Here is a 19020-nt window from a genome sequence, read left to right on the forward strand (position 1 = left end):
TAAGTGAAGCAGCTGGCACTTTCCCGATACATGTTTATTCGCCAAAGCTTCGTCAATAATTGCCTACAGGTACTGCCAAGCCGAAACAAGCCGCCCGCATTAAGTTGCTCTAAGTTAGGTAGGGACAGAAAGAAAACTCGACGTCTTTACAGTTGGCAAACGGGTCCTTCCCGCGTTCCTTCATTGATGAACTAAATGGGCCGTAGTCTGCTCGGGGTATCAGACATCGCTAAATAACTCTGGGGCACGCCGGCGGGTAGATCCCGCTGCACCAACGGCCAAGAGTGGACTCCGGCAAGCCACCGGCCCATCATCCAAGAATGCACCAACTGGGTGACACAATAGCTTGCCGCTCAATACCTTACCTCTATTTCTCCTGATCCCATTAAGGTACCTACTGCTCCTACTCCTGCTACTGCTGCTATTGCTCCTATCATTGCTCCTATACTTGCTCCAACTGATGCCATTATTACTACTATTAGAAATACTTTTTATTTTCTATACTGTATAGTTCGCTTAAGAGAGCGTATTATGACAATTAAAGAACAACAAAAAACAATAATCGTAGTAGTCTTCAAAATTTCTTAGATAAAAAAGATCATCTGAATGTATGCTGGCAAACTCCTGAGTAGATAGATCAGGGGAATTGAGAGCACAATTTTACCCCTATCTCAAGGTGTCGAGGCCGTAAAGCAACAAAGTGATGCTTCACGTATGGCGCGACGAGCAGGGCTCCCGGATGACATAGTCTCTCTTCGATACCGGTAATTCGGCGGAAAAGAGTGTTAGAGATGGCAAGGTGTGAGAAATCAAGAGACTGGACGAGCGCTACGTGGCCGATGCCTTGAGATAAGGTACGTATACCAAAGACCGCTGGGTCTGGTCAGGGATTCAAGACCCTCTAGATCATACGAGAAGGCCATATACACCCCTTGAATACCCTTCCTGCCACCAGCCAGCAGTCGCCCGTCTAGGTCGACGGGTCAGGTCAAACTGGCTGGGTGATGGAGAGGTTAAGGATCCAACAATAAAAACGCCGACAGCCTAAGGTACTCGACGACAGGCTACGAGTTCGAATCCCAGCATGGGCACTAAGAGATGTAGCCACATCGGTGGTGAACTCTTTTTGATCTCTCTAGACAGTCTTTAAGGTATTATGTAGATTTTCAGATTTTGATTTATACACACTGGTATTCAGGAGGGCCATTGACCATAGTTACGATGCTGTCATTGCCAACTCTTGACTTGTTTACTAACGAGGTGAAGTACTTCGGCTTATGAGACGAACCTGATGCGGTTAGGGTGCCTATGGTTCACTTGGGCGTCTTCTTGGCGCGTGGTCTTTCAAAGCGACCACACCCTTGTCATGGTTAAGTTTGAGGGACTTTTCTATTGAGTCACGAGATATCAAATCAGTGAGGCACTTTGATTTGGTGAAATACGGTGGAATATGGCCGCCTTGAGATGCTGATACTGGATTCTTCTCGACCAGCGTGCTTGCTGTTTCAGCGGGCTTGCTTCTTGCCGTTCAAGGCACTTTCCGTTTAGCTCTTTGTCCCATATTTCTAATCTCCTTCTTCCTTCTAATCTCCTTCCTTCCTTCTACTCTCCTCATTTCTTCTGCTTTACTCACTCTCCTCATACTTCTGATTGCTCGCCCAGGAACTCAAACTTATCCGAATTCACCAGTCTCCTAATGCGGATCGCTAAAATCCAGAGGCCTTGCTCATTCTCAAAACACCATTTTCACGACCACGACTCAGAGAGACTATGGCGGTGATTGATGACCTCCCTGAGATCAAGGTATCCATCCGTGTCAACGGATCTGAGGATGACTGCATCGAGTACGACTATCCAGATCATCCGGATGTTCCAGCATCTTTGGGATCGGCTACTCATACAACCTCCAAAGTCATCGAAAGCCAGGTCGATTCCAGATTCTCTATTCATTACAAGATTCAGAACCGCCCGGACTGGGTCATAGGCGACAACCAACTGGTGGTTTATCTTTTGGTCGACGGCAATGAAATCGTTGGAAGAATCGCTGGAACGAGAGACATGATAAATGATCACAATGACGGGATAAGCAGAAGATGTGCCTCGAAGAAGATATATAAGCAGACCGCATATCTCAATGACAATCCCTAGACGTGGTTCGTTATGGCTGATGTAACGAAGTTGAGCCCAGCATAATATAGGTTACCAAGGAACTTTCCAACTCTGCAGAAGCCTCTCTTAGGAGGCTTCTTACCAGCCCGGTACTACCGGATTACATTTCTGGATGTAGGCGTCATCGAAGCAAAGCAGACGCATGGCTTCTCATCTTTCATCGCGCTATGATTCATCTTCGGTTTAAACCCATCACACAAGTTTCCATTACAGGAAGCGTCAAAATCGGTGGCAGTAGCTCGTATCTCATTGCTATTGATGCCAATCTTGCACACGGAATCTACCTACTTGGCCCTTCAGTGTACACCTTGCCTCTTTTAGTCAGATCCACCGAGTTATAAACACAGCCGCTGTATCTACCTGAGCCACTCTTCTTCACTGGGCGGAAGGCCCGTAAGAGTCCGCTCCTCAACATCGATCCCTCATTCGGACCACTCCTTTCCCGCTTCCATGCCAAAGAACTTCCACCCCGCGTCTAGCAACGTCTCCTATTCGAGCTATGACCTCTAATTCTCAGTACGTAGAAGTAGCGAGAAACTTCTTGGGTCTTGAAGGTGAGTCTTTGCCGAACGCCACCGCGGCAGACCTCTTTCTGTTGAGTGGAGCGTCTTTCGACCGAGTCTCTTGAATCGAGACGGGCTCGTCGTTCGGTATCTCTCTCCGAAGCTTCTGCTCCTTCGCGGTGGGCTGTGGAAGCTTGGGTCGGATAGGAATGAATCGTTTGTTCATTTGAGAGTCAAGCTTATCTCCCTTGTCGGCTAAGGCAGTAGTCGTTGAGGCAGATTTCGTATCCGTGGTTGTCTGTGTCTGTGCAGGGGCTACCGGCAGACAACGGAGCTTCGCAGGCAGTGAAGAGGAGGGTCTCTTGGCGTCAGCGCCTCTGACTCCGCCTGACCCCTGCTTTGAAAGAGCTGGATTCTTGGACATATTGATCAAGCCCTCACCGCGATTGCTCTCATTATTGTCCTTGGGCCGGTGTACAGGCAAGTTTCCTGAGTAGAGTCAGTCTTGGGGAAAGGTCAACTCGACTAGGAAATTTACAGACCTCTTGGTCCATATCTGAAGTTGAACCGAGCGATAGGGCGCTCGTAGTTGAGCCGCTTCACGTCGTATGTGTCCGCCGCTAGGGCTTTCTTGACTTTCTTCCCTGGTCCCAAGCTGAATTCCGCTGTCATCAAACGTTCTTTGGCATATATGAGCGGGCTGTGCTTATGACTTACTGTTTGATCTGAACTGATGATCCACATGCAGTAGTATCGTCGAGTCGCTGCCTCTCCGGTGAACCAAGTAGCTTGACGATGTATAAATCAACGCGAATGGTACCTCGAATCGCGCTACCGTCTTTCTTGGCCGTGGCAAACTTGAAAGGCTGCAAGACCTGTTGGCCTTCACTATTCACTCCCGTAACTCCAAAGAACTCCATGGGGAATCGGCGCGATGCCCGGGCATCGATCACGGTCTTCGTATACAACCGTCGAAGAACCTCATTGTCGTCAAAGTAAATCAGCACCATCAGCCCCTCATCCTTGGCAAGGAGGCGACAAATTCCCGAACCAGGAGAAGCCAGAATGGAAAATTTCGCTCCCTCCTTGACAGCGATGATTTTGCTGCAGCTGAATGGGGCGTTATCTTCGAGGCTCTCTGCTGTCACGTCGTTTCGTTCCTGAGCTGGAGCACCAGCGACGGTAACCACCACTCGCATGTTGATGTTGAAGTCGAAGCCTGCCATTACCCTATTTTGTTGAAAGAGAAGTATTCTCGTGGTTTGTAGGTGTGATCGTACTTCTGCAACTCAACCCAGCTTGAGATCGACGAACGAGGCAGGGTTGTGGCTGGAAACGTTCGACCTGCAGCATGTCAGTGGTTAAGTTAGCCAGGAAGGCCCGAGGTGTACCTTCCTGTAGAAGAAAACAATATGTTCCTTCTGCCTTCCATGATTCGAATCGTGGGGTATCTGTAGGATGGAAAGTTCGCAGACGGGCTTTGGGCCATGTCTAATTGCCGTGGGTCGGGTGATGAGGCCTAACTGAGCCACCGTATGGCGAGGGAGCCATCAGTGCAGAGATCTATTATAATAGTATCAGTAATTTGCCTCACTACTCGTAATAGCACCTCTCTCACGAATGCGAGAAGAGACTCTTCAGCAGTCAAATCCCTGTTGTGGACAACTTCGCACCCAAAATCACATAGAACGACAACAAAATACCTGCACACTTGAGAACTTTTGTATGTAACATAACTCATGGTGGTCCGGGAGCGAGCTTTCTGATGAGAGTTCCACTGCTCCTCCACCTGGTCCCTCGAACCAAGTCTTCTATCAAAGCAATGTCAACTTCCTTTCAACCAAACAATCTCCCTCGTACGAACTGTCTTCATTTGGGGGCCTCCATTCACTACAGTGAACTTCGGCCTGTGAATTCACCACCCCGACAAAGGCTTGATTTGACGAACAAGACTCTTCCAGTGACCTCCGTTCTGTGATGGTTCCGTCTTTACAACAAACGCACGATCTCCTGGCCTACATCTCTAGTAGCTGCCCGTGAGATCAATAGCGTCATGGCCATTTCCCAGCTTGATGATCTTGTAAGGACGGGCCAACTGCTCATAAGCGCCATCCGTAAGATCACAGAAGTCGTCATAGCTCCGTTTATTCTTCTGAGCCGAAGGCTGCGCTTGCTCAGCCTGGTGGAGATGTCAGTCTACAAACCCTTTAGAGTCAATCATCACCTTACTTGAAGCTGTTGGTGTCTCTCTCGAGCAAGACGCTCGACCTCGTCTTCATGAAGGTCCTCGAATCTAGGAAGGCTCGATTTTCCCAAGTAGGCCTGTTGCTGACGGGAAAAAGGCTCTGGGGCAGGCTCAGGGCTGGGGGTCTGGTGAAGGATCTCCTCAATCTTCAGCGCATCTTTATCACGATTAGTCCCGCATCAATACAAAGACACGCTTGTAACATATAGGCACATACCTCGCGAGCGATACTTGAATGTGTAGGTCGCAAAGAGAGGACCAGTGCGAATCCGCTCTATCGCTCCTCGATGGGCAAAGCTGGGAGGCCGTAGACTCTTGTTCACCGGTGGGGTGAAGCTGCGAAGACATGTTTAGTGTGATGGGTACATTTTCAGCAGGAAACTGTTGCATACGAAGTGGCATGATAGATAGGTCGGCCCTTGATAGCTTCCTCTGAGATCTCGCACTTGTTGTACTCCGGCTCGCGGAACGGTCTCTCCAAATTGACACGTCTGTTACGGCGTGGACCGCCAGCGAACCTGGCAAGTCTGACGCGCATCTCGATTGTGCCAAGATCTTTGGCACGTCTCAATTCGCCATCAGTAGCGTCTTGGTCAACTTTGTGGAAAGATAAGCATCAGATATTGCCAACAGTCAACTGATGGGGTGGGTTTACCTGCAGTAATCGTCTGGAACTTGAAGTTACTCTCAACCATGGCAGTTCTATCCCGGTTGGGATGTCTCTTGCCTTTGAAGGCAAAGTGCCAGCCTCCATGTTTGAAGTCATCATCGTAGCAGAATCGCTTTCCCATGAAGTGGCCGTCGAGGAAGAGAAGGAAAACCAAACCTTCGTCGTGATGGACCCAGGGATCAATGGTGGCATCGTCCAAGACATTGACGTGTACTGAGAACTCGGTGCCTTCCCTACTCTCAATGTAGTTGCGGGCACACTGCTCGTAGTCGTCCATGTATCTCTCATGCTCATGGTATGGATACGGGTCGGGGTATTCGTCAGCGTCTCGGTAGGCTTTCTTGAGGCGAACAGAAACGCTGACAGCGGGGAGGCTATCGATGATGGCCATGTTGGAAGGAAGCCTAATTCGATTCGTGATGTAGAGGGTGGGCTTTCTGAAGATGTGAGTAGAAATTGAATGACTGTGAAGATTCCGACGAGGAAAAGAAGAAACAATGACAGGGAAAACCACAGCCTGGGAATGTTTGTCTTTTGAACAAAATACTGGTAGGAAAATGTGAAATCGTGAGCCCCCAGAGAAAGGACTGATGTGGAATGGAGAAGAGAAATGGAAAATACTTTGAGAAGTGCCCTGGTGGAAGACGAAGAAGTGTGGGCGAGAGAGGATGCAGAAGAGGTGAGTGACTTTGGGGCAGGTGTAGACGAGAAGCTCGTCACCTCCCAGTTCATACCTTCCATCATTGTGGATTCTGCTCCCGTCTTAAGTTGGTGATTTTATGGACAGTGGAAGGTGCGCCCAGAAGGCAGGCACCTGCCTCCTTCCTACTCGAAGAGATATCCAGCGGCCAGCCATGGTAAGGTCTGGAGTGAATGGAACTATGTCTTTTTGAGGACTACTGCAACATTAAGCGTAAGAATTATGAGAGAATTATCCATGTTTAAACGACATAGATACTCAAATATCTAGCTATCGGTTGGATTAGAATCCCTTGAAGGTGTGGTGTTGAGATCGTGTAAGTGACATTCATGAGGGTGGGTACGTACCGCTCCGCTTTCCGTCCTTGCCGTCCCCGAATCAGAGGGCCGGACTGCTGAGGTAAGGCGCCGAGGTGACAGTGACGCTAGAACTGTGAAAGGAAACGGGGACGTGGATCCCACCCCTGCAGCGCGCGCCGAATGGGGCCCGCCCGACTCGCAGCAACGCTGGAGCTAGCCCAGCTCGCTCAACTTCCATCTCCCGCCAACTCGGAGAGCCCATGACGTTCAATGCACCTGTCAGGACTCCTTGTCCATCTCCAATTCACAAAGTTAGACGCGACGATGGTTGATACGAGACATGTGATGACTACTTGATTCGTTGCAGCCTCAATCGATCCTCTCCCCTCCCCTCCGTCCGGACGAGCGCCATCATGTCTCCAGAGGCCTCCAGCAACATTCGAGTCTTTATCCGCTGGCACGACCAGACCGTCTTCGCTGGCGAGGAGATCAAATGCACCATCACCTTCAAGAACATTGCTCGCGATCCGAATCAGCAACGGCAGTCCCAACGACTCGCACCTGTAGACCGACCGAGGCATGTCTCGCCCTTGCTAAGAGGCAAGTCTAGCGCTGGCTTGACCCCGCCGAACTCAGCACAAACCCGCGGTCACCGATCTGCTCTATCCCTCAACGTACCAGTCGCTCAATCGCGAAGCCGCGCGGGCTCAGTACCGTGGACACCATCACATCCTCCAAGCGCTCTTGAACACCGTGGGAATGGCCACAAGAAGTCCGTTTCTATTGTGTCGATTGGTTCCACAAGCACCGTACCCGACGACAATCAGAGTAACGCGAGCTCCGTAAAGGCGCATCGGCCTGGCCGTGGCCATGCTCGGGCATCCAGTCTCCAGATTGTGCCTCGGGGAGCTGCTCTAGGGCTCGGTCTCACGGCGCCTCACTCTGGTCAGTATTCTAATTCCTAATATTGATGCAGGGTGCAATTACTAACTCCATTGCAGCATCGCCGAGGCACATAAGCTCACCTTTGTTCAACTCGACATCCGCTTCCGACACACCTCCCTCTAACTCGCGATCTTCGACCGCACCGAATACCCCTGCCGTGGCAGGCTCACAACGTCCCATGAGATCGCCTTCCAACGCGCTGGCCGACTTTCGGTTTCCAATGGTCCAGTCGCCACTGTCGGACACGCAAAGCACCCCAGTAGCGTCACACCACGATGGGCTATTGAGTCCAAACACCGAAGTGCCTCCAACCCTCGCTATACGGAATAAGGATGGTGTACTCACCAACCCTATCGAGCATCCTACACCAGCCATGCGAATACTATCGACGACAAGCATGGGCGGAGGAACGCCACGCAGCAGTGGGGAATTCTACTCAATGAGCAATAATTCTACGGAAACTCTGGCATCTGAATATCCAACTCAACCCACACGGGGCCCTATGCGGCCGCCGCATTTTCGAAAGTCTTCCAACTTTGCCTCACATAACCCGAGGCAACCGGAATCGTTGATGATGGGTTACGCTCAGATTCAAGGCTCATTCACCCTGGATGGCTCACTTATCAACCTCGGGCCGTTTGAACAGGTCAAGCGAAAGGCCGTTGTCGGCGGTCAAGGAGGTGGTGTCATTGGTGTGGAGCCTTCGAAACGGGATAGTGGACTGCTTCGAAGTTTCGGATGGGGGAGTATCAGCAACTCAATCGGAGAGCTGCTTGGAGCCGGCGAGGTCAGCAGCATTAAAGATATGCGCGGCATCGCTAGCGCCAAATCTGTCCCTCTGCTGTCGACTCCACAGTCCATCTTGTTTGTGGACCTGAACCTGGCTCCCGGGGAGCACAAAGCTTTCGAGTATTCATTTCAGCTCCCGAAGGGCTTACCGCCGACACATAAGGGAAAAGCGGTGAAGATCTCTTACAATCTAGTGATCGGCACACAACGAGCAGGCGGCTCTAAAGAGCAGCAGGTGCGCTCCGTCGAGATCCCTTTCCGAGTCCTCGGCAGTGTGAACAGCCATGGAGAGATTCTTGGTCATGATCTCATGAACCCATACATTATACTTCGCGACCAAGCGAAAATCAAGACTGTTGATAAGCTGTCGACCCTCAGCGAGATCAAGAAGCTGAAAACGACCAAGACTGACGCAACAATTAATGAATTCCTCGTATATGTCGACGAGCTCCTAACACGGCCGCGGCAGGGATCCAACGCAGGGCTGCTATCGCCCACGGCATACCCCAGCTCTCGGCGTCCATCGGTATTTGAGGAGGCGACAACGGCCACAGAAGCCATTAACCTAGCTATCATGCGCAGTAACCTGACTTCCGAGGGTCAGCAAAGCCCGAACCGCTTCGAGATTGCCCGCAACGGACAGCGTGTGGGTGTCGTGATGCTAACACGCCCCTCGTACCGTCTGGGCGAAGTCGTTACTATGGCCATCGACTTCACAGACGCCGAGATTCCCTGCTACGCGGTTCATTCCTGTCTCGAGTCGGCCGAGCGAGTGGAGCCGCACCTGGCCATCCGCTCAGAAGCCTCGATTCACCGCGTCACACGGAAAGTCCACGTATCCGCCTCGGAGGCAACCCTCTACTCGCGGAGAATGGTCTTCACTCCGACCATCCCCATTACTGCGACACCAGAGTTCGTCACGACAGGTATCTCATTCGAATGGAAGATTCGCGTCGAATTCGTGGTGCCGAGCCAGGAGACCGAGCTGGAGCGTGAGGCCCCTAGCACGCACCCATTACTAGAAGAAATATCTCGGGACGAGCGCGGAGGTCTAGTGCTCGTGGCAGTAGAGAATTTGGCGTGCGAGAGCTTCGAGGTCGCAGTCCCTCTACGTGTATACGGTGCCGTGGCAACGGGGCTCGAGAAGCTGGAGCGGGACGAGGCGTTGGAAGAGGGGCTCGCTGTTTGATTACGATGATGTGGTGGGATCGTACATACCACACAAGGTGATGGTGGGTTTACAAGGCAGGGCAGATGGAACCAGACAGAACAAGGAGATTCATTCGCGGGCGTTGGATAGAAAAACATTTATTTTCTGGAACACGGCACCACCGTTTTTTTCTTCTCTTCCGCGAAGCAATTTACAGAGACTTTTCACTATCCCCATCACCCAAAAAGACAAAAGAGTTCACCCCCCCCGGTGCTGGACTGGGGGCTACATCTCTTGGTGCTCATGCTGGGAAATTTTGGTGCTCATTCCGGGACTCGAACTCGGGTACTTCTCGTATGCGCTTAGCCTGTCGTCGAGTAGGCTGGTTGGCGTAGATAATTGATGTTGAACATAGACCACTCCACCACCCAGCCAGTTTGACCTGACCCGTCGACCTAGACGGGCGCCTGCTGGCTGGTGACTGGATTGGAGCTGAGGGGGTATATGAAGGCTTGCTCTCGGTTATTCGGGTTGTGTATTCAGGTGGTGGTGGGAAAGTTTATCGGATGAAGGTTTGGGAGGAGGAAGGTGCGAGGGGCATGGTGAGAACCGCGATGTCTCATTCCAACCGGGGACCATGGTACCTCAGGCAAGCGGGCAGGCTGTTGCTACCTGGCTCCAACAGAGGAGGCAGTCTATTCGAGGAAGAAGGAGGGCCCCTTCAGTTTTTTCACTTTGTATGTACATGATAAACTCGATGCGAATTTGACACTGCCTTAACTTGATTCAAAGTCACATCAGACATTCAGGGGGAAAGCTGTGTGTGACCTCATAGAGTAGCTTGGCTTGGCTAGATCAGTCACCGCATCAAACCAAAGCGGATTCACTTGTGAGTTCGATCGATCAAGACAGTAGTTGTAGTTGGTCAACGACGAGGTACACCTCGTCATGTTGTATTCCCCGTGCCTCTAGGAATAAGAAAAAGAGGCCAAATACGTAAAGATGGAAACCCAAGAGAGCAAACCCAAAAGATCAAGTAGTCAAGATTGCAAAAAGCTGCCAAGAATCGGCATCCAAATTTCCTCGCCCCCTTTTGTTCATATCCACGGTGTCCAAAGTAAGGTACCCCGGGTGTAGTGTAAATAGTATGTCATCCCCCCAATTCCCTGACCTCCCCAGGGCCCTCCCGCTATTCTGTCCCATTATGTCCTTGGGCACGTTGAAAACTCCTGGCTCCAGTTCGCCGCCCCTTCCTCTTTGGGACTCCGTGATCTTTTGATGTATGTAACGGATGTCTCTCGCTCTCGCGAATCGAAGAAAAAAAAGAAAAAAGTCGCTGGTCTTGTGTCGAAAGAGTGATGCATAAACAGATAGAAAAAATTTGCCGACAATCCGAAAGTAGGGGTTATGATGCCCCTTTCCGCCTGCGATATCCCCAAAGTCCAGGGCCAAGCACATCTGGACTTTGTGCTGTAAAGTAGGTCGATAATTCATCTGCCCCCAAACGCCGGTGTTCTTCTCCAGATAACGCCGTTATATCCAGCCGGTGTTGTACAATGCGGGTTCGGTCGAAAGTATTAATGTAATGAAACAATGAGAGTGTGTTAAGGGAATGATGTAGAGGTGGTTTCGCCGCCGGCAGTGTCAGGCCGCACGGCCAGGAGCTCTTCTTCTCGCTCCTCACTCGGAGTTTGTACCTCTCTTCCTTGGAAGGTATTCCGCAGTTTTTCGTCAAGCATGGAGGCCAGACGCTCCTCATACTGGTCTAGGAGACCGCTCAGGAGGGCCGAGTCGTGCATGGCTTTGGTCCTCGTTGCCCTGTCACCGAGCGCGGCCGCTGTCAGGCGCAGCTCTTGGTCGATTTCGAAGATGACGTCTTCGCTTAATGGCTCCGTAGAGGAAAGCTTCTTTCTATAAGCCCTCAGCGTACGACAAGCCTGCTCTGTGGCCATGTTCAAGCTGCCAAATCCGCGCAAATTGGGCGAGCTCTTCTTCGGCGGCAGGCCCAAAGACGGAAGCGAGGGTCGCCTAGATGCCCTCGACTTCGGACTGATGGGCGGACTGCCAGACCCGGACGAGCGTCGTGATGGTGTGTCTTCAGCTAGCGGACTGCTTTGCATGCCTGTTTTGGGCGTGCTCACGCTGTTGTTGCTCAGGCCGTACCGAGATGTTCGACTCCGAATGGTCCTAGGTGGAGATCGTCGGCCACCCTGAGCGGAGGAAGGACGCTGAAACTCGGCCAGCTCTGCTTTGGAGAGAACTCGTCGAAGTGGTGGTCTGGTGGAAGCCGACCCATCTTTCATCGGGGATGGATCTCTGCTTGTAGACAGATGAGATGTATCGTCCGTCTCCATGGACCAGAGCATCACAGTCCCGTCAGATCCTACACTGATGACCCTCTGGCAGCCGTCTTCGTCGTCGGTCAAGGTGACGCCATTGATGGCCTCTGTGTGGCCCCATTCCCTGTCTACAAAGTGACCGGAATGAGCGTCGTAAAGACGCACAGATTTGTCCGTGTTCGATATGCCCAGCAAAAAGCCCGACTCTTTCACAGGAGGCTGAGTAAAAATGAGAGACTCCAGGATAGCGGTCTCGGCTCCGCTCTCATCAACACACTTGAAGCAGTTGAGGAGTCGACCATTGGAGAGATCGTATTGGCAAATTGACCGGTCCAGCATGGAGACGAATACAGTCCTGTCGTCCTGGCCTAGGGCAAACGACGTTGGCGCTGCTTTCAGGGTGTTTGCCCGAGAAGGAAGAGCAGCAAGCTCGTCTTCCTCATCCTCTTTGCAGACTATGTCATAGGTTTGCAGTGTCCTATCCATGGAACAAGTCATGATCTTGTCCTCTGACTGGATTAGCACTTGAACAACCCTAGCAGCAAACTCCAGCGTTTGAAAGTGCCGGAACTCTCCACCTGACGTGCGGTGAAATAGCTGCGCCGTTCGGTCTCTGCCCCATGTAGCAAGAAGGAACTTGTTGTCGTCTTCATAAATGCTGACACCCTGACAGTCGGACGAGTGAGCTTTCGTCTCAAGAAGGCATTCCTTCGTGGTCGAGTCAATTATCCTGAGAACACCAAACTTGTCAGCCGCTACAAGCATCTTCCCAGCCCTAGTCGCTCGGACCACATTGAGCTGATTGACGGGGTCCATCTCGCTCTCAGGGATGACCTGTTCAATGGGCACATCTAGGGAGCACTTGATCTTGCCCTTCATATCCCAAAAAATAACCTTGCCAGACCCGGACCACGTGAAGAAATCTGCACCTTGGTCGTTGGGCTTTGACATTGATTGAATGCCCAAAATCTGGTCTCCGTGTCCTGGTATAGAAACGTGTGACGGGTCGTCCACCGTTTGGCCCGGCTGATAGCTCGAGCTCCAAATATCTACGGTGTGCTTCTCGTCAATAGTTACTAGGTTTTCTGTCAAGAAACCCATAGCTACCAGACCAGCAGGTGCGACGCTTTTCGATAGAACGCCGTCTGGGAGACTATCGAGGACGGCCCTGGCGCTGAGAGTCGCGAACTGGCCCTCCTTTCCTGAAAGATATGCAGTGGCGTGTCTGATGGTGATGGAAGTGATGGGAAAGTCGACCGTGAGTGACTTGACGAGCTTTGTTTGTTTGCCGTCATCCTCCACGACACAGACGTCGCCAGCCTCTGAGCAGATAATTATGCTCGTCTCGTCGACAACCGCCGCGCAATTAAAGGTACCATCCAGGAGCGATCCGAGTAGCACGTTACGGCCGTTGAGGATCTTTTGGGGCGTGGAAATGCCCTCATTGAACCTCGTCTTCAAAGGGGAAGAGGTCTGAGTCTCTTCAACTTTCCAAATCTTGATATGTCGCACGCCGAGGGTGACAAGGCTACTGCCCATCCAAACCATGCCCTTAATAGTGGAAGTACACTTGTTTTGCTGGTATAACTTGGCAGCGCCAGTACGAGGGTCGATTTTCCAGATGTAGAGGAAGCCGTCGTTGGCCGTACCCAAAGAAGCAAGCCACCTGGTATCCGCCGACCATGCCACTGCATTCACACCAAATCCATGCTCGCTGATGGAGACCAATGGAACGTCAGATGATGCGTCCTCGAGGTTGAAGATGAGTACGCGAGGAGCATAACCCGTCTCTCCGACTGCCAAATATCGCCCATCTCTACTCAGCGCAAGGCACGTCGCAGCCTTGATGCGCTCGCGGCTGGTCCACGTAGATCCCGGTGAGTCGTTCCAGCTTTGCGATTCCCGGATCCCAATCGCGGCGCGATTCCTGCTATCGTTGGCTTTGGGCGTTGAAGGTGCTGAGTAGTTGTTCAGTAAAGTCGTCGAGCCGTACACGGGTGTCGCAGTCGGGCGGGCTCGGTAGAAGCGCTGAGCATAGTGTTCACCGTCGACATCGACAACAACGACAGCGCCGCCTGCTATGTAGGCAAAGGAGGAGTTTACGGTATCGAAGCCTGTTGGCGAAGCGCAGGTGGTGCCAATGACTCGTATGAGGGAAAGCCGGGACTCGTGAGGTAGGCGCCCTCGGATTGGGGTTCGGTTAGATCGTTGTTGAAGGTAAGGGGAGTTTCCCGGCGTCAGTCTGAGCCGGTTCGTGGGAGTCGCGCTCATTATATCGCCATTGGCTCGCGAGCGTTGTCGCAAGATTGGTTTGGGATTACGGGTTGTCGGAGAAGAATTACGTCGCAGAGGTCACCCCAGGTAGGTCGGTGACGTGATTGAGACTGTGAAAGAAAGAGCGTTTGTCGCAGAATTCGCTATCGCAAGTCCAAAGGAGAGTATGGCAAGGCAGGTAGGTAGGTAGGTAGGTAGGTAGGAGTCGGCAAAATTAGTGCGGTAGGCGCGCCGAGCGGTGTAAGTCGAAAAGGTGAAAAAGTTGTCTAAGTGGCTGATGGAAAGCTGCGAAAGAGGTCAATTTCTGTGTCTCACTCAATTGGTCGGGACAATCAATTGTGCATGAAGAAGGAGGGAACGTACAGTGACATCAGGCGGGCAAACGTTCCCCAAGCCCTGCAGGAATTAATGGGGTGTTCAAAAAAGAAAGAAAGGGTGCAGGTATCCGAGCGTGAAGAAGAAGAAGGAAGGACGCGATGTGCCGAAAAAAGTGAAGAGGTTTTGCGGATGGACGGTTTTCCAACGTCCAGCAAGCAGTAGCAGGTCGGCTGTCAATCCTCAGGGTTGGAGCCGGTTGGGCGAAGGAGCAGTCTACCGGGAAGGGCCCTGGTGGTGGGAAGGAAGTGATGTGCGGTGCCTGGATTGCCTTGCCCTGTGCTCGTCGGTCCCGTGGGAAGGGCGGTCGCCTGTTGGTCGCAGCTTCCTGCAGGTGGGAGCGGGAGAGCTGAGGTGGGAGAGCAGAACCTGGAATGGGGTTGCAGCCAGTTCGAAGCACCAATGGAAGTGTGGGAGAGCATGAGAGGAGAACATCGGCAGGCGGGGGGCATCCAAACCAACTGGGTCGATTTGCTCTTTTTCTGAATAAACCCTGTCACTCTGTTCCCTAAACGGGTCACTCCAACCCACCAGCTGGAGGGGTTATTGAAGGGCGGTCTGGCGGGAAGGATCCAATCACAAAACTCGTCACACCGAAGCTTCACCTCACATAGCACACTACCTATCTAACAATCGTTTCTCTAACCGTCTCTACGACAGCCAGACATTCCTGTGTAGCGGTCATAACTCATCATTCGTGTTACTCGGTCGCTGCCGTTGACGTATCAACTACGATCCATAATTGAGAGAGAACAAAGGAATTCTTCGAACGGGGCGTGTTTCACAAGACTATGATGAAGAAGTCCACCATTCCTTTGTTCTCTTGATGTCATAGCCCAGGTGATTTCCACAAGAACGTCTCACTGATCATTCTGCTACTAGCCCAAATTCTTCAAGAGAGACGGCCATCAAGCTTGAGCTCAAGAGTCCAAGCCTAGTACCAGTCAAGTCAGTGGCCCCCGACTTGTGCCTCTCCGTCTATCCGTAATCCCGCATCAACTGAAGGGAATCCATAAAGGAAAACGCCCCCTGCCCCGAAAAAGCAAACATCAAAACGTCTGGCCCAAGCATCATTTACCCCCGCGTCCGCTCAAAAAAGGGGCCCGGCCGTTCTCTACTATTCATGTTCAAGCACCAGTTGAAAGAGGCCCCAACGTCGTACGGCACACGTCCTTTGGGTCCTTCAGGGCCTTCAGATCTCTGACATTCAAACACTTGACACATCAACATTGACAGCGCACCCGTAGCTAGCAGACGCGTCTCCCGTCACCTGCAAAAACGACGTTTGTGTCTCAATCTTCGAGTGCCATCTTACCTCCCTCATCAACCGTGCGCCCGCGCCCGCTTCACTAGGTCACAAGATACGTGACATTCATTATACGACTGGGACGCGGCGAGTCGGAATCGGGTCATGGAAATGAGCTGCTGTCAGGGGCCCCTGTCGCTCTTTAATGCTCCCACCGCAGCGGTTGACCGCCGATATCGTAACCAGAATCTCTCTCTTTCAATTACCCTCCTTGGGCCCTGGCCCCTCGGACTGGTGGTAATTAGATCCGAACGGGTGCGACGCAAGACGTGCTCACTCCGCGTTCAGATATGTGACAACCGATTCTGATATCAGTCACTGTCGCTAGACTCCGCATTCAATGTTGCCGTATCACGCCATGATGAGAAACAGAATAACCCGCGGTTTTACACCGCGCAAAGACAACGACGATCCTCATCAAGTGTATCAAAAATTCCAAAAAATCTCATTGACATCCATGCCGCGGAGGGACTCGGCGACTCGCTAATCGATCAAACTATCGACAGAATTATTTCCCTCCTAGTCGATCATCCTCATCTCACCATAACCTTAAAAAAGCCCTTCGTTCCCAACCCCCATGTCCCAGACACGTAGCCAGCTGGTATTGTCCAGGCTCGCTATAGTCCTTTTTTGTGATTTGTTTTCGTTCATGCCACTTCGGCTCTTTGTTCATTTTTTGTCGTGACATCGTTTCAACACATTGAGAAAAAATCGCTACCGTTTTATGCGGCTCTTGACAGTTATGCCATCTCACCATCGACAGCCTCAAAAAGCGCGATAGGCACGCCATGGCCCGGCGCGCCGACGATCTCGGCCCTGATGACCTGCGCGTTCCAGTCTCCGCGGTACTCGAGCTTGTCAAACTTTTGCAGGATTCTCGCCACTGGATGCGATGTTAGCATTTGCTCAGTAATATCGCCATGTTCACGGTACTCGGCCTGAGTGAAGCATAGAGGAGGTGCAGAGAAAACTAAGGACGGGGCAACTCACTCGTATAAGCCATCTCCGTGTTGGCAAAGTTTTGTCCAACACAGATTCTCGGACCACCGTTGAACGGCACATACTGCCACGGCTTCGGCTGCCAATGCTCCCACCGTTCGGGGCTGTAGATGGCGGGATCCGCAAACGTCTCTGACACTTCAGGGTAGAGATCCCGCCTTCTCTGCATAGCGAGCGTGCTGTACACAACTGAATCACCCTCGATCACGGCGATGTCGGGGTTGCCATTCCTGCCAGGCAAAGTCGTCGTTGTCAACGCGGAGCGCACATTGAAAGGCACCGCGGGGTACAGACGCAGAGTCTCCTGGAGGCAGTTGGTCAAGTACTTCATGCTCTTGAGGTCCTCATAGGTCGGTGCCCTCTTCGGTCCCAAGGTCGTCAGAATCTCAGCGCGCAGCTTGGCATATGTGGCAGGGTAGCGGGAAAGCTCGTAGAGAGTCCACGATAGCGTCGCAGCGGTGGTATCACGACCGGCGAGGAGGATAGCAACGAGCTGGTCGCGAATGACCTTGGGGTCGCGCGTGAAACGAGCAATGTTGTGAAGGAAGGTGAAGTCCTTGTCAGACTTGGAGAGCTTCTCGAGCTCTGATGGCGGCAAAGCCAGGGCCTCTTGAATGAAAGGGTGAATAAACTCCTCAATGACCTTGATGCCGCGCTTGTAAGTTCCGTGGGGCAAGATGTTCTCAAAGGGTCTGACATTGGGTTAGCTCGGTTTATTCGGTTCACCCTCGTCAAGGACACATACGCCATGATTGTGTAAAACATTTGATAACTCTGGACTTCGTTAAATGCGTGTGCAAAGTGATGCTTCGGGCTGTCAGGTAGATTAGCATCGCATTAAGGCCAACTTCAGGTCCAAGTGGTCTACTCACTTGCCAAGACTGTTGACACCATGTCCAAGCAGGAAATCAGTCGTCACATCAAGCGTCATACGATAGAACAGATCCGAAATGTCAAACGTGACTCCTGACGCCGGGAACTTGTCCATCATAATGTTGGTCCACTTGTCAAAGATGTGTAAGTCGCTAACCCGGTCCTTGATGAACATGGGCCGGATCAAGCTCCGGTTATCCTGCCACGTCTTTCCATCCGTGGTGAAGATGCTGTCGCCCAGGAACGGAGACCAGACTTGATGGAACATGGGACCCTTTCCAAAGTCGGCAAACTTGGAGGTGAGGACCGTCTTTATGTGCTCCGGCTCTCTGGTGATAAGGAAGCGGAGCTTGCCTGTGAAACCAATCTCGACTGTGTTCGGAGACTCGGGGGTGGCGACGCTGAAAAGAGTGTTGAATCCCTCGAGGAGCTGGTGCCTGAGTTGATAACGTCCAATCCGTAAGAAAACCGGAATGGCTTCGCACGAGTTAGCTGCCTGCTCTTTGGTGCGGGGAGAGGAACCTTATCATTATTACCTGTAAAGGGATTGGAAGCAATGACTGGAGCTCTTACACCACCAGACTTGCTGAGAAGATACTCCATCCTAACCTTGAAGAACACCAGAAGCAGGAGGTAGGCTCCAAAGATGGAACCTCCAATGTAGAGCGGGTTAGCCGCCGTCAAGCTCTCAAGTAAACCCATCTTAATGGAAGTACGAGTTGAATCCCCTAGCAATTACACTAAGTCAGGGTTCCTGTAATGACAGGTGTCTCCGGGACAGATGAAGAAGGGTTTTTGAGGAGAGGAAAGGTTTTAGAGATTGAATTGCAAATTGAAGACTGTAGAAATTCTGCAATTAGGAACAACCGATGTTTTGCACCAAGGGGCTGGGCAGGAGGTAGGAGCAGCATCGTCTTAATTGAGCTGTTTCAATCCTCACCGAGCGGCACATGTAAGTGTGCTTGCTCAGGCCGCGGTTAGGTTCGACCCTCCACTTGGGGTATGCCTTCACTTGTTTCGTTTGGACTTGGTGGTCATCATCTTCAGGTGAGAAGACGATTGGCTAGAAGACCTGGCTCATGCATCGTGATTGAGCGTCTTACACGGACCATCCCAGGATCTGCCATGCAACTGCGCTTGTCTCAATGTCACTAAACCAGCGTCAATCGTCTGGGCTGCCCGTAAGTTCCGACACTTACAACGCAGAAGGTGAGCTGTAAAGGCGGGGGGACTCGGCCAAGCCCCCGCATGACACTGGCGAATGTCTCCGTTGAGTCTAAACGGCTTCCGATGCGAGGACAGGACGGTGTCCCATCACGTCCGGATGCTTGTTTGACATGCAAGCCCAAAAACAGCTCAGAATGGCAAAATAGCGCCAGGGCTT

General features: G+C 51.9%; 6 protein-coding genes across 6 annotated transcripts; 2 read left to right on the forward strand and 4 right to left on the reverse strand.

Moving 5' to 3' along the window:
* Window positions 1-1632: 1632 nt before the first annotated feature.
* BDZ83DRAFT_729025 (uncharacterized protein) lies at window positions 1633-2148 on the forward strand (the record flags this gene model as incomplete). The annotated part of the gene is made up of 1 exon (XM_060512807.1): window positions 1633-2148. The coding sequence occupies exon 1, from the start codon at window positions 1771-1773 to the stop codon at window positions 2146-2148; it is 378 nt and encodes a 125-aa protein (XP_060367275.1). The 5' UTR covers window positions 1633-1770.
* A 534-nt stretch (window positions 2149-2682) lies between these two features.
* Window positions 2683-3898, reverse strand: BDZ83DRAFT_790675 (uncharacterized protein; the record flags this gene model as incomplete). The annotated part of the gene is made up of 3 exons (XM_060515717.1): window positions 2683-3161; window positions 3215-3327; window positions 3390-3898. The coding sequence occupies 3 exons, from the start codon at window positions 3896-3898 to the stop codon at window positions 2683-2685; spliced, it is 1101 nt and encodes a 366-aa protein (XP_060367276.1).
* Window positions 3899-4417: 519 nt separating this feature from the next.
* Window positions 4418-6417, reverse strand: BDZ83DRAFT_695177 (uncharacterized protein). The gene is made up of 5 exons (XM_060511352.1): window positions 5573-6417; window positions 5310-5514; window positions 5135-5253; window positions 4902-5074; window positions 4418-4851 (listed from the first exon to the last, which is right to left on the reverse strand). The coding sequence occupies exons 1-5, from the start codon at window positions 5976-5978 to the stop codon at window positions 4696-4698; spliced, it is 1059 nt and encodes a 352-aa protein (XP_060367277.1). The 5' UTR covers window positions 5979-6417; the 3' UTR covers window positions 4418-4695.
* A 582-nt stretch (window positions 6418-6999) lies between these two features.
* Window positions 7000-9509, forward strand: BDZ83DRAFT_572894 (Rgp1-domain-containing protein; the record flags this gene model as incomplete). Its single annotated transcript, XM_060504565.1, has 2 exons — window positions 7000-7531; window positions 7588-9509. 2 exons carry the CDS (start codon window positions 7000-7002, stop codon window positions 9507-9509), a joined length of 2454 nt encoding a protein of 817 aa, XP_060367278.1.
* A 993-nt stretch (window positions 9510-10502) lies between these two features.
* On the reverse strand, window positions 10503-14080 carry BDZ83DRAFT_717959 (WD repeat domain-containing protein; the record flags this gene model as incomplete). Its single annotated transcript, XM_060512006.1, has 2 exons — window positions 10503-10526; window positions 11168-14080. 2 exons carry the CDS (start codon window positions 14078-14080, stop codon window positions 10503-10505), a joined length of 2937 nt encoding a protein of 978 aa, XP_060367279.1.
* Window positions 14081-16504: 2424 nt separating this feature from the next.
* Window positions 16505-18338, reverse strand: BDZ83DRAFT_573057 (cytochrome P450; the record flags this gene model as incomplete). The annotated part of the gene is made up of 5 exons (XM_060504583.1): window positions 16505-16647; window positions 16755-17455; window positions 17509-17577; window positions 17636-18113; window positions 18173-18338. The coding sequence occupies 5 exons, from the start codon at window positions 18336-18338 to the stop codon at window positions 16505-16507; spliced, it is 1557 nt and encodes a 518-aa protein (XP_060367280.1).
* Window positions 18339-19020: the final 682 nt, after the last annotated feature.

The sequence above is a fragment of the Colletotrichum acutatum genome (assembly GCF_030867785.1).
Source record: "Colletotrichum acutatum strain CBS 112980 chromosome Unknown BDZ83scaffold_26, whole genome shotgun sequence".
Classification (NCBI taxonomy): domain Eukaryota; kingdom Fungi; phylum Ascomycota; class Sordariomycetes; order Glomerellales; family Glomerellaceae; genus Colletotrichum; species Colletotrichum acutatum.